General features: G+C 43.3%; 1 protein-coding gene across 3 annotated transcripts in view; it reads right to left on the bottom strand.

The window, feature by feature from the left end:
• Positions 1–886: 886 nt before the first annotated feature.
• naa40 (N-alpha-acetyltransferase 40, NatD catalytic subunit) overlaps positions 887–13,748 on the bottom strand; it is a 106,438-nt gene continuing 93,576 nt past the window's right edge. The window contains exons 4-9 of one of the 3 annotated variants that reach the window (XR_005942280.1): positions 13,370–13,465; positions 12,462–12,623; positions 11,511–11,594; positions 10,949–11,026; positions 9,696–10,002; positions 887–927 (exon numbers count right to left, since the gene is read on the bottom strand). Coding sequence is in view for 1 of the 3 variants with exons in the window: in XM_041182013.1 (XP_041037947.1) it covers positions 9,867–10,002; positions 10,949–11,026; positions 11,511–11,594; positions 12,462–12,623; positions 13,370–13,465 (556 nt within the window). In the remaining 2 variants the exon portion in view is untranslated. Of the gene's footprint in view, positions 928–7,331; positions 7,835–9,260; positions 10,003–10,948; positions 11,027–11,510; positions 11,595–12,461; positions 12,624–13,369; positions 13,466–13,748 lie in introns of those variants that run through there. The other 2 variants (XR_005942279.1, XM_041182013.1) reach the window with 2 other exon arrangements.

The following is a 13,748-nucleotide window of genomic DNA, read 5'->3' on the forward strand; positions in this document are numbered from 1 at the left end:
GGGTGACTTGGACATAGTTTTAAGAGAAGCCTCATTCAGCTAGAAGACAACACAAGTAAAAGGCAACCAGTCCAACCAAAGCATTTGTCTAAGTAACAACAGTGACTACATTTCAAAAGTAACCCAATGGCTGTGAAGCACTGTGGGATATCTTGAGGGCATGAAAGGAGCTTGTATGAATGCAATTTAGGAAGATGGTGAAGCTGCGTACAAAAAATGGAGGAGTAACAATTTGCAGAGGGGAAAGCCTGTGGGCAAGGTTTAACAGCCAGTCTGGTTTGGATGACTGAAGTGTAGTCACTGTACTGTAGGAAACAGCAAAATCCTGTAAACAGCAATGTGATAATGACCAGATAATCTGATTTAGGTGTTGATTAAAGGATTAATATGCCCTCATCTTGCTCCACCCAAGAGAGCAGAGGAGGCTGCAGTTTAACATTTCATCCAAAAGATAGTCCCTCAGGACTGTAATGAAAATTAATGAATAGTTAATCTGTTTTTAGTCTGAATGATTTGTTAGAAAGTGCATGTGTAGAGGCAGGACCGGAATTGGATGCGGTGCCTTAAACAGGAGAAAGCTTAATTGTGAAGAGATATTTCTCAACCACCTTAACTTGCTTTGCACAACTCAGTCTCCTTATTAATCAGGAGAATACAGGATGTTCCCAAGGTGGAAATAGAGGCTCACATTATTTCCTTGCAAAGGTCACACCGATTCTTGTAGGTCTGACCGTCTGTGCCACAGACTGGGCGCAGCTCCCTCACACAGATTGTGGTGTAGTCACAGTCAGCCTAAAGAGATCAGATAAACAACATAAACAAAGTTTATTTTCAAATCTCCAGCTTTCAGTAATGGTCATGTGGAATACTAAATTCAGCTGCTCACCGGCCAGGAAAAGTTGTGAATACTGGCAGTCCTTGAGTGTTCTGAAAAAGAAGAACCATAGATCATTATGAAAGGCATAGGTATATGTAGGCCACTGCTATACAAATGTTTAGTGAGCAGGTGACTTTGGTAGCTCATTTAGTAACTAGAAGCAGTTGCACAGTTCGTCAGCCCTGCTTTTACTTTGAGTTTGCCCCCATTCACACTGCGGAGGGGAATTCAGAGCACTGGCTTCAGCAGTGAAACAAGTGGGATTGTGGTTTTCGGTTTCTGCTTGTAATCCTCCTCCTCTGGTTGCAGGAAGGTTTTTTTACCTAAAGCGATATCGAAACCAATTTTCCACCTTGCAAGGACAAACTAAGAGCTCAGACCAATTGCAGTTGAAACAAAGTGGTGGCTTTCGTTTCCCAGCGGCAGAATTCATTTTCATTTGTTGCAAGTGAGAATGACATGAGCTGGAAGTACTGCAGAGCCTGCCTCAGCCTGCCAGCACTTAAAAGGACCAAAGCACTTGTCTAAGTAACAACAGTGACTACATTTCAAAAGTAACCCATTGGCTGTGAAGCACTGTGGGATATCTTGAGGGCATGAAAGGAGCTTGTATGAATGCAAGTCAGGAATCTTTTGGCCCTTTAAGACCCCAATATTTTTCTTGCTAATCACTCTTGTAGAGACATGTGTCTCTATGTTACGTACATTAAGGAAATCATTATTCATGGCAGTGGGAATAAACCTTGTGCACACAAGCATCTATTGATATGAAGAAGTCAGGCTTGGTGGGCTGCTTTTCAATTATGAATACATCGTGAAAGCTTGCAGCATATCTCGTGTTGACCTGCATGAACCTTTGCAATCTTGCCCTTTGGGGTACTAAGGGGAGGGATGGGGTGAAAATCACATGGCTCATGATTGCCATCTAGTGATCCCTGTTGGAAGGTGTGTGTGGATCTCAATCAGGATCCAGCCTGGGGCATCTAACCCTCTCCAGCTCAGTATACCACCTAGAACATCGGCCTATTAGAAATTCAAACAAATTAAGCAATGGCAAGAACATTTTTACTTGCCCACTAATAGGAGAAGCAAGAGGAAGATGGTGAGAAATGACGTGAGGATCCTCATTGTGAAGGTGAAGGACATGAGCTGGCTTGTTTGATTACTGCACTCTTTATGGAGTCACAATCCCATTGTTCTCCTGTTTGTGACCTCAGCAGCCACATCCACAACTCTTTTCCTCCACACACACACACACACACACACACTTTAATATTCCTCTTTTTTAAACAGCTCAATATTTATAAACTGCTTCAATAATGTTCTGTAATTGACAATTCCACGTTTTAACCAGCTCTGTGTGAGGATTCGACTTAATACGTTTTGTGCCCCCTTGTTACCATCTCTTATAATTTACCTCATCAGAACCCTTCTGAGTCTTAAAGACCTTCTTCAGGTCACCTCTCCACCTTCTCAGCTCCAGAGAAATAGGGGAAGAAATTGGTGTGCTAATCATAATCTTGCAAAAAATCTCTAGATTCAGGAACTGTAATTGTAAATGTCGCCCCATTATTGAAGAAAGGACAGAGAAACCGGATAACTGCAGACCTGCCAATCTAACACATTGTGGACAAATTCACTGGAATCTTATCAGAGTGACTTGGACAATTATGAGCTGATCAAAGATGGATTTGTGAAGGCTGGGTTCGATAGATTTTGTTGTCAGCTAAGGATGTTGAAGGATATGGAGAAAAGGTGAGTAAATAAAGTTGAGGTACAGATCAGCCATCATCTAATAGAATGGCCTGAAGAGGCTGAACAGACTCCTCTTGTTCTTATGATGAACAGTACTGAAGTCTATCCTCAGCTGAAGATTCTCAACAAAAAAAAGCTTTGCATTTCTATACTGACTGACAATGTGCCATGTCACTTGTAATTTGCTCAAGCTTGTGGATCTTTCGCTGATGAAAGAGCTTCCATTATTTACTATTGTATTGGATATTGTCTTCCATGTTTTGATTCATCTTCCAACAACTGGGATGAGAAACACAGGGAGCTTCAAATGATTACATTTCATTTTGCTGGAAAATCCTGGTGGAGAGATCAGGCTGGTGTTCTGGACACCACAGATTTATATAGCACCTTGCACATTCTCAGAATGTCAAAAAGGACTTCACAAGCCCGGAATTATTTTGAAGTATGGTTACTGTGATACAGGCAAACATAGCAGCGAGTTTGCACACAGCAAGGTCCCACAAACAGGAAACTAGATTGGTGGTTGGCATTCTTCCATCTGCAGGAGTTGATGGGAATGCAGCCTCAGAATTTTGGCGAGGTCAGATGAGATAATCTCCGTTTCTTCTTATGGTTGAACAAGTTGATCCTGGAAAGGCAAAGTCTTTCACAAGTGCTGCACATGACGTTGTCCCTTGTTGGTGTTGTGGGATGATCTCTGTTGATGCCTTCTTTGCAGGACTCTGTCTGCTTTGGAGCTTCTGAAACTATATGTCATCATGGTGGTGAATTTCTGCCCACGGTTGGTGTCGCCACTTGTATCGATCGTTTGCTTGAGTTTCCCACTTGCCGTGATTGATGTTGAGATCATTCGTGTCTCTTTTGACAGCATCCTTGAATCTGAGTTTTGAGAACCCCGATGCTCTCTTGCCCTGGGTTACCTCCCCATATGTCATGTCCTTGGGGCTGGCTGTATACAAACCAGCAAAGCCTATTTGCTTGATTAGTGCTAGCATGCTTAGCATTTATGTCCTATAAAGGACTGTTCCACTAGTGACTTTGTCTTTCAACATGGTGCCAAGGGTGCGTTGTATACACCAGAGATGGAAGAAGTTATTGAACCTTTTTTTCTTGGTAGGCGTAAACAAACCAGATTACTGACCAGTTAAATCAGATGTTGGTTGATGGATAAATGTTGAACAGGCCACCACATGCTCTTCTTAATACGAAAAAAAAAATAACATAAGAAATAGGAGCAGGAGAAGACATATGGCCTTTTGAGCCTGCCCCACCATTCAATATGATTATGGCTAATCTTGGGCTTCAACTCCACTTTCCCACCCAGTCAACATCCCTTGATTCCCTGAGAGACCAAAAATTTGTCTACCTCAGCCTTAAATACATTCAACGATGGAGCATTCACAACTCCCTAGCGTAGAGAATTCCGAAAGTTCACAGCCCCTTGAGTCAAGAAATTTATCCTCATCTTAGTCCTAAATGATCAGCCCCTTATCCTATGGCCAGTATTTTAGATTCTGTGGCCATGGGAATTCTCATTATCTACCCTATCAAGCCCCTTCAGAATCTTGTCTGTTTCATTCTTCTAAAGTCCAGAGAATACAGACCTAATTTACTCAGTCTCTCATCATACCTCTCGTGACAACCCTCTCATCCCAGGGACCAATCTAGTGAAATTTCACTTACTACCTCCAATGCAAGTATATCCTTCCTTTAAATATGGAGACCAAAACTGCACACAGTATTCTAGGTGTGGTGTTACCAAAGCCCTGTACAGTTGGAGCAAGATTTCTTTATTCTTGTACTCCAGTACCTTTACAATTAAGACCAATATGCCATTTGCTTTCCTAATTGCTTACTGCATCCGCATGCTAACTTTTTGTGTTCCTGGTACGAGTACACTAACCAAGTGTCTTTGAACATCAACATTTACAAGTTTCACACCTGTTAAAAATATTCTGCTTTTCTATTCTTACAACCAAAGTGAATAACCTGTCCTGGCCAGAACTCTAGAACCACTTTACCTAATTCAGGGTCACAGGAAGTTGGAGCCTGTCCTGACAGGCAATGGGCACTAGGCAGGGTACACCCAGGATGGGATGCCAGTCCAACACAGCACACACTCTCACGTGAGCACACACACACACACACACACACACACACACACACAGTTGCCAAACCACCATGTCTTTGGATGGTGGGAGGAAACCAGGGCACCCGGAGAAAATCCACGTAGACCCAGGGAGAATGTGAAAACTCCACACAGACACCCGAGGTCAGGATCAAATCCAGGTCCTTGGAGCTGTGAGGCAGCAGTGCTAACTACTGTGCCTCTGTGCTGCCCCACTTTATAAAACTATTATTTTTATTTTAAAAATAGACAAGGCTTTATCCTGACTAGTCATGACTCATACCAGAGGAGTTTCTAACCTTCAGAAACCAGCAGGGACCTCTTTATTTTTAAAGAGGGCTAATGCCATCTATGACTGCAGACAATCAAATTTCAAAGAAATGCACCAACCCCCTTTACGTTTCTAAGGCAGAGCTCTGGCCATCTGAGACAATGTGTCTGCAAAGGACAAAAGGGCCCCTGACTCCTCTATTAAATACTTCAAGATTCCAGACTTGGGAAAATATATCCTTTGTCCAACATCCAGGAGAAGTGGGAGGTATGTCGCGTGACTTACACCAAGCTGCCAGAACTTGTAATATTGCCGTGTAGAACTGAACCCAGGCAGTCAACCATTTTACCATCTAACAGGTAGCAGCAGAAGGAGCTCTGTCTAGATAAAGTGACTGATCCTCATCTACCCCTGTATACTACTGGAGCTTTGGAACTCCTCTATCGGTGCCTATAAGACTCATTCATCTCTATGTGCCTTCCTCCATCGTGGAAGTCCTCATTTCTGGAAAGTCGGATCACCCTGCAAGTTTCAGCTTGCTAACCTCTGAAGGAATACGCCACTGGACTTTTGATTCTGGACTCTAGACTCACACGAAACCATAACTCTTATTTTTATCATGGTCTTGCCCTTTGCTTTCCCTTATCCCTCTTTTGATGTACGAGTGCAAAAAGGAGTGGACATTGTGAAGCTCCTTTCCTCTGTTTTGTGTGTGGAAAATAAACAAACCTTATTTTACCTCATCTCGAGTTTGCTATGGGGCTATTAATAGAGGATTGGATAACTCCAAAACTGAAGGGTTGGGAAAAATATGCTTCCACTTATGAAAGGGAATTCCCAAGATTCAAAAACACCTTTCTGTTTACTGATGGGTAATGAGTGGAGAAATCAGGGCTGTTTAAATTAATCCCCCTCCTGTCCGTAACAAACCTCACACTTCCTGATTCTATATTCCATCTGCCATCATGTTGTCCACTCTCAATCCGTCTATATCTCTTTGCAGCCTCTTTGTTTGCATTCCCAACTAGTTTTGTATTGTCAGCAAACTTGGATACGTTACTTTCTAAGTTATTAAATATAGAATGTAAATAGCTGATAGCTGAGGCCCCAGTACTGATCCTTGTGGCATTCCACTAGTCACAATCTGCCAACTTGAAAATGCCCCCTCTATCCCTACCCTCTGCTTCCTGCCCATTAAGCAATCCTCTATTTGTGCTAATATATCACCCTCAACTCTATGAGCGCTTGTGCATTAACCTGTGTGGCACCTTATCAAATGCCTTGTGGAAACCCAAGTATACCAGATCTACCCCACTAGTTACATCCTCAAAAAACTTGTAATACATTTGTCAAACAGGTTTTTCCTTTGATAAAACCAGTTTCAGAGTGCCATGCACCTTTTCTATGCACCCAAGAGGGCAGTCAGAAACTTGGTTCAAAGTCAGTCCCTCAGCACTGCACTGCAAGTGCTAACCTGCATCATGCACTTAAATCCCAGAGTGGAACTTGAACCCACAACCTCTTACTCAGATGAGTTGTTGTCCACTGAGCCAAGTGTAGCCCAATGTGCAAACACAACCAAACAGCTGAACTGCTCTTGTGAAAATTTAATTTTATGTTGCTACTGAAGTATCCTATCTTGTGCTTGTCGCCTGGAGATGAAAATGGATGTGAACTGTTGACTTGTTCCAGCTCCATGTAGTCAGCCTCAAATTTCTATAATCTGAATTTCTCATCCTTTCGTTCTGAGGGTGCTGACTCTATGCGGCCATTCTTCATGTGTGAGCTTAAACAGTCAGCTATTTGACAAGAGCATCACAGCAGAGCTCAATCTTGCTCTCATGATATCCACACAACAGGTCTAAATGAACATGATCAGAAGTAGAAATTTTCCTCTTGATATCCTTACCCAACTGTAAGGGAAACTAAGTAAAAGGGAGCAAAGGGAGAGAAATGGAGTTGGGGTACAGATCAGCCATGATCTGACTAACGGAACAAAAGCTCAAGGGTTGAATGCCTCCTCCTGATCCCAACATTCCTGATGTCCCAGCTCAGTTAGCCCAGGCCAAAGACTGGACCTGCCATCTTCCTAGACTCCCAATGCTTCAGTGCTGCACCTACTGCTGTATGTTCAGTCTGTGCTGAGGAAGTTGTTCTTCACTGTTTGCAGGAATCAGAGCTGTTGTAAGTCAATTGTTATAGACACAAGAAATCCATCCCCTTGCACCCACCCTTTCTCAGAGCAAAAATTGCAAAGTGAGGATAAGAAATGCTAGGGAACAAAACAAGGTAGAGAGAAAAACAGTAAAAAGGTTTATTCACCAATTATATAAAAAAAAACACAAGACCCACAACCAGAGGGTGCAGATGATTTTAGACATTTTGTATGCTTCCTGCTTCCTCCAGGATTAACACCCAGCGTGTAAAAATGGAGTTGAACAGGATTCAGAAATGAAGAGATAATCAGAGGGAAGTGTGACCATACAAAGGCCAATTGGCGTTTAGACTTCAGTCTCTGATTCTCTTTGAAAAAGACACGAAGCCCAACATCATCTTGAAATGACATTCTGGTTCACGTTACGAGAGCACCCGCCATTTGCACAAATCTGGGAGGTAGTCATTGAATCCAAACGGTCAAGGTTCTCAAAATGTTCCAGGACTGCACAATCAGTTTAGAATCCCCTGAAATTGAATCTGTAGTTTGATGCCAGCAGCCTCAGATCAGGGCATAAAAGGAGCAGGATACATTCAACCTTTATTGGTGTCACAATCCAGGAATCGAGTCATGGGCAGCTGGTGCAGTCTGCAGGTGAAGCAGAGATTGAGGGATAATTGGACCAGCTGTAGTTCAGTCCTATTTTAATGCCATACATTCTGTGCTTATATTTCCATTACAAATTTCTATCTGGACATGTATAATAATGGAACTGCTGATGTAAAGTTGACAGGTGCTAATTACCTCCTACCAACAGTAATATTGAAGCACCTCCAGTGGTTGTGGGGTGTAATAGCCCTGTGACAGGTTTACATTGGCAGTTCCTATTATAACTAGTAATTTGGTAGTACAGAACTTGAGTATTGTTGACCAAAAGAGACATGCTGTCAAAGCTTTTTCTCTTGCACTCATCAGAACAGTTCGCAAGAATACTAATAGTAAAGGAAGCAACAATTTATACTGGATGAGAAGAGAGTGCTGATTGGTTGGCAAGTGGACTCTGATTGGTAGAGGCATTGCAATGGAGAATGCACCAGGGAACAGTTAACTTCCATGCTTTTGTTCAAATCCAAACCAAGCAGGTCGATTCTGATTGGTTAAGGCATTGCCGTGGAGAATGAAGCAAGGAATGGCTGTCCCTTGAGCTTTTGTTCAGTTGAAAAAGGCGCAATGTGTGGACATGCTCCTTATGTCTGCAAAGGACAGGGCCCTGTGTGAATATGTGTAGCTTCTACCATGCATAACTGAGCTACACTACAACCCTGAATGATAATCTTAGATTGGTTTTCAGTTTAATTCTTAGCACAATCAGGATTGTTTAGCAAGTGTTGTCCAATTGCAGTAGCAACATGAGTGGTGTTGTCCACTAACAGGATGCTGCCATCAAGCTAAAAAGATGTCCTGCCATCACACAAATGAATAACATGGTAGGTAAATTTCAGTGCCGGTGTGATGCCAGATATGTAGGCCATACATCCCAACGACTGGCGGATCGTACCAAACAGCATATCCCTTCAGCTGTTCACAACAGGCAAAGTACAGGCCGTATCCAACCAGCCCGTGCTTGCAAAACTCAAAATAGCGTCCAACATTAAATGTAATTCCACGATTGGACAACACTTGCAAAACAATCCTGACTTGTGCCAAGAATCACACTGAAAACCAATCTAAGATTATCAGTCGAGTTCACATTGTGGCTCACTTACACATGCTGGAAGCTACATTTATTCATGTACAGGGTGTCTTTTGCAGACAGAAGAAGCATGTCCACACATTACGCCATTTTCAACTAAACAAAAGCTTGGGGGACAGCCATTCCCTGGTTCATTCCCCTTGGCAATGCTTTAACCAATCAGAATCAACCTTCCTGGTTTGGATTTGAACAAAATCATGGCAGTTAACTGTTCCTTGGTGCATTCTCCATTGTAATGCTTCTAACATTCAACACTCTTCTCATGCAGTATAAACTGTTGTTCTTTTTACTATTGGTATTCTTGTGAACTGTCCTGATGAGTGCAGGACAAAAAGTTTCAACAGTGTATCTCTTTTTGTGATTGTAAGCATAAAATGGAAAATATTCACAGGAGAGCACAGATACATTTTTAAAAATATATTACAGATATAATATACAGTATATCCTCAAACTTGAAATGTAATGTATTCAAAAATTGAATTTTTAAAAAAGCCCCACAGTTCTGTTATTTTCCTGCTCAGTATTCCACTTGGCTCACAAAAATCAGTTTTCGTTTTAAATATAAAAACAGTTGCTTTAAAAAATAAACAAGTGGCAGATTCCTTTTGGTATTCTAAAGGATGATGGTGTAATTTGGCTAGTAAATAGCAAGTAGATTTAGCTCCGAACTACCAGGCATGGTTTTGTACAGGCTGACAGTGAGTCTGGGTGTTATTCACAGTATATACAGATAAGTATATGTTTAAAAAGAAAAACCTTTAAAACAAAGCTTTTTGCAACGTTCCATGCGCTGCAACAACTAGTACGTTGAACACTCATGTAGCTTCCATTTTCCCATGTCGCTATAGATCTTTTTGGGAGGGGAACTTTGGTTGGAGACAAGTGGTTGGAGGTCATTGGGGTGGGGAGGTGGTCAACGTTGATCCTTTAGTGACAGCAGCCCCCGCAGTGCGGACTGCCATGCGGGTGCTCCCCATATTTGGTTCTCCGGCTCAGTATCTCGTAGGAGCAGTCATCTCCGCAGCAGCCAGACACACTAGGAGACGATTCGTCAATATCGAACCTGCAGAATGAAAGAATGGAAAAGGTAAATCACAGCAACGACAGGAGCTTAACTAATGTTTTCCTGCGCTAGAAGCCCCAATTGATACACCTCAAACCTTCTACAAACAAACAAAATGAGAAGCCCTGGCTGGGCCCCCTCCACCCCTGAGACAAACTGCATAAATGTATTAAAAACAAAATGTTGGAAGAACTCAGGTCTGACAGCATCTGTGGAGAGAGAGAGACAGAGTTAACGTTTTGAGTCTGTATGACCCTTCTTCCTGACTTGAGAAGTTAAATCTGTTTTTCTCTCCACAGATGCTGTCAGACCTGCTAAGTTTTTCCAGCATTTTCTGTTTTTATTTCAGATTTCCAGCATCTGCAGTATTTTGCTTTTATCTTAGTGCATAAATGTAAGATAGGAAAGACCATAGTTCTATCCAATGACACAGTACTGCCTAATATGTTGATTTCAATATTGATTTCTCAGGCTTTCAGCAATGCTCAAGGACACATTTAGCTTCCTTCAATAACCGTACTGATGACTGAGGATATTAAGGTTCAACCATGTAGCAAGGGACTGGAGTCAATGTCAATCAGATCAGGTAAGAAAAACAGACTTACATTTCTATAGCACCTTTCTTGACTTCAGGATGTCCCAAATTACAGCCAATGAAGCACTTTTGAAGCGTAGTTACTGTTGCAAAGTAGGAAATGCAGCAGCCAATTTGCACACAGCAAGATCCCAAAAAACAATAGTGAGGTAATAACCAGATAGCTTGCCTTTTAGTTGTTGGTTGATGATAAATATTAGCCACAGGATTCCGAGGAGAGCAAAGGGGTTTGATAAAGCACTTGCATGCGAGTGCATGTGTTCCCATTGATTTGCCTTTAGACATTCCCCAATTTTCCATACATCCCTCTAATTATGGCAGAGTCCAGATTACAGCCGAGACTCAACTTACTGCATTGCCTCTCTGAAGAACTGATACGCCCCACGGTTGTGCTTAAATACCGTTAACATCACTTTCTTCATCTGTGTGCTGCAGAGAGAACAGGGACCAAGCATCAGTCTCATCCAGTTGAACACACTGACCCTGCCCCCATCCTCTGAGCATGTTCTGACATTCTGCAAACCTGGCGACACAGGATCTTCCCATGGAATCCTGCCAGGCACTTTTGCAATATTGCCTACCGAACTCCTCTGCTCACAAGGGGAAACCCTTTTGGGAGAGGAGTTGGAGAGTTGCATCCAGAAACTAGCAGGCTCATGAATTTACCGAGAAACTGGGGGAGCTCAGAGCAAGTAGTCCAGCCTCTAAACACAGCCCTCACCTCAAACTGAAGAACAGTATGTGGGGAGAGAAAGGGAGGAATTACTTTTTCCTATGATCAAAGAGCATTATCTAGGCTGACATCAAGATGGCCCTTTGAGTGCAGCACTGGAAGGCAGCCAATGCCTTTAGGAGGAAGTGAGGGAACGGTGAGACAAATTTACTGTCTCTATAATATCCGCAACTTGTTTACCTGTTTGCTAAAAGCTGTAGAATCTGCATTAAGAATTTGCCCAACCCTTTTCTCCTCACCCGATTCTCCAGTTGTACCTCATAACTGCAACACAAGACACACTGGTCAGATCATCACACAGATGTCACAAGCTTTGCAACACACCTTCATCCCATTTCAACGGGTTCTCCATCTCAACTGGGAGTGTTTGATAGGGACAGTGTAGAAGCTTTACTCCGTATCTAACCCCGTGCTGTACCTGCCCTGGGAGTGTTTGATGGGGACAGTGTAGAGGGAGCTTTACTCCGTATCTAACCCCGTGCTGTACCTGTCCTGGGAGTGTTTGATGGGGACAGTGTAGGGTGAGCTTTACTGTGTATCTAACCCCGTGCTGTACCTGTCCTGGGAGTGTTTGATGGGGATGGTGTAGAGGGAGCATTACTCTGTATCTAACCCCATGCTGTACCTGTCCTGGGAGTGTTTGATGGGGACAGTATAGAGGGAGCTTTATTCTCTATCTAACCCTGTGCTGTACCTGTCCTGGGAGTGTTTGATAGGGACAGTTTAGTGGGAGCTTTACTCTGTACCTGGCTGTGGGGCAGGATTAGGATTTGGCTATCACATGCCCCTCTCCTTGTCAGGCAATCAGTTGACACACGCCATCAAGATCTGCACATGAGAATGTGCCACTTGAGTGGGTAAGGGGAGAATGGCACCTGAGAGGGGTGGGGAAACAGAGGACACAACACTCACTGTGATGGAAAGCTGAGTCACCTTAAATCACAGTCAGTCAGGTCATTTCCATGCCCCAGACTCTGGGATACCAGGACTTTATTTCCTGCCACCAGCAGTTTTACATCAGGAACTCGTCATTGGCCTCGCCACCCCTTTATGGCCACCTTTCCTGTCAAGGGTCATGCACGATCAGAGCTGCCACCCTCCGTGGGGAATCATTAAGTAACGATAGAATACCAGTACAGTACTTCCTCCCCGCACTCCACATCAAATCGGAAATGTGAGAAAGCTGCTGGAACCGCACTATCTCCTTCCCTTGCAACCAGATACCAGGCTCGCTCGTCTGTCATTTCCTCCTTCTTTTCCCGATCCTTCCAACCCCACTCGCTCTGTTCGTACCTGAAAGAGTGACAGAAATCAAGCTTTCACTGTAACAGCATTGGGCAATAACCCCATCCACACCCTAACCCTGCCTTCCCACACCTCATTGCTGTTCCCATCCTGTTGCTGCTTTTAACTTTACCTCCCAACTCTGCCTTTGACTCTCTTCACAAGCAACACTCAGAGGCACGGGCTGGACAAGTCAGGAGGGAATACAACTGCATTGCTTCTCCTTGCAAGTCAGTTGATAGGTGTCTGCCTTAACTTAGAAGGTAGAACTCTCACTTCTTAGTCAGAAGGTTGTGTTTTCAAGCCTCACTCTGGTGATTTGAGCATATAACCCAAGTTGATTTCCTGATGCCAGTCCTGAGAGAGTGCTGCATTGTCAGACTTACTGTCTTTCAGAAGAAACATTAAAGCAAGGCCCCAACTGCTCTCTCAGGAGGGCGTAAAAAATCCCATAGCCACTATTAGGTGTCCCAATGTCCTAGGGCCAATATTAATCCGTTAACTTCTATGCATAAATTCCATACCCTGGACCAAAAATATGCAATATAAGAGAGGGAGGGCCTTAGCTACTCAATCAAAAGGATTATCAATCATTATCAATCACCGGGCACCTATCTCTTTCCTGTCTAACCCTGACAGTCAGTGCTTAGCTTCTATGGGGTTTCATGGAAAGTATTACCTACAGTTCCTCTGATATCTCCTCTTTCTATTCCCTCATCCAGTGGAAGGGAGCATGCAATCCCCTGCTCACTCACATGGTCTGCATGTTGGTCTTGGTCAGTTCCACTGCCCAGTCCACAGTGCTGGAGTCCATATCTGCTACCCGCTTGCACTCAATCACTATGTTCATTCTGGATGAGAGAGAGAGAAGGTCAGTCACAGATCACAGCCGCCTCCCATAAAACGACACATATTTCTTGTTTCTTCCCTTTCAGCTGTTCAATTCTTTCTTTTCCTGAAACCACTGTTGGGATATTAATTCACCAGCGCCTCACCCTAGGGACAGTAATTCATACCTGAGCCAAGACAGAGTGCCAGCTATTGAACTATGAGCCTGATCCAGTCCACACCATTCACACGTGTGCACTGTGTAATATAAATCATTGGATAGTAGTCAAGATCCAGAACGGGTGC

The sequence above is a fragment of the Carcharodon carcharias genome, assembly GCF_017639515.1.
Source record: "Carcharodon carcharias isolate sCarCar2 chromosome 37 unlocalized genomic scaffold, sCarCar2.pri SUPER_37_unloc_2, whole genome shotgun sequence".
NCBI classification, from domain to species: Eukaryota; Metazoa; Chordata; class Chondrichthyes; order Lamniformes; family Lamnidae; genus Carcharodon; species Carcharodon carcharias.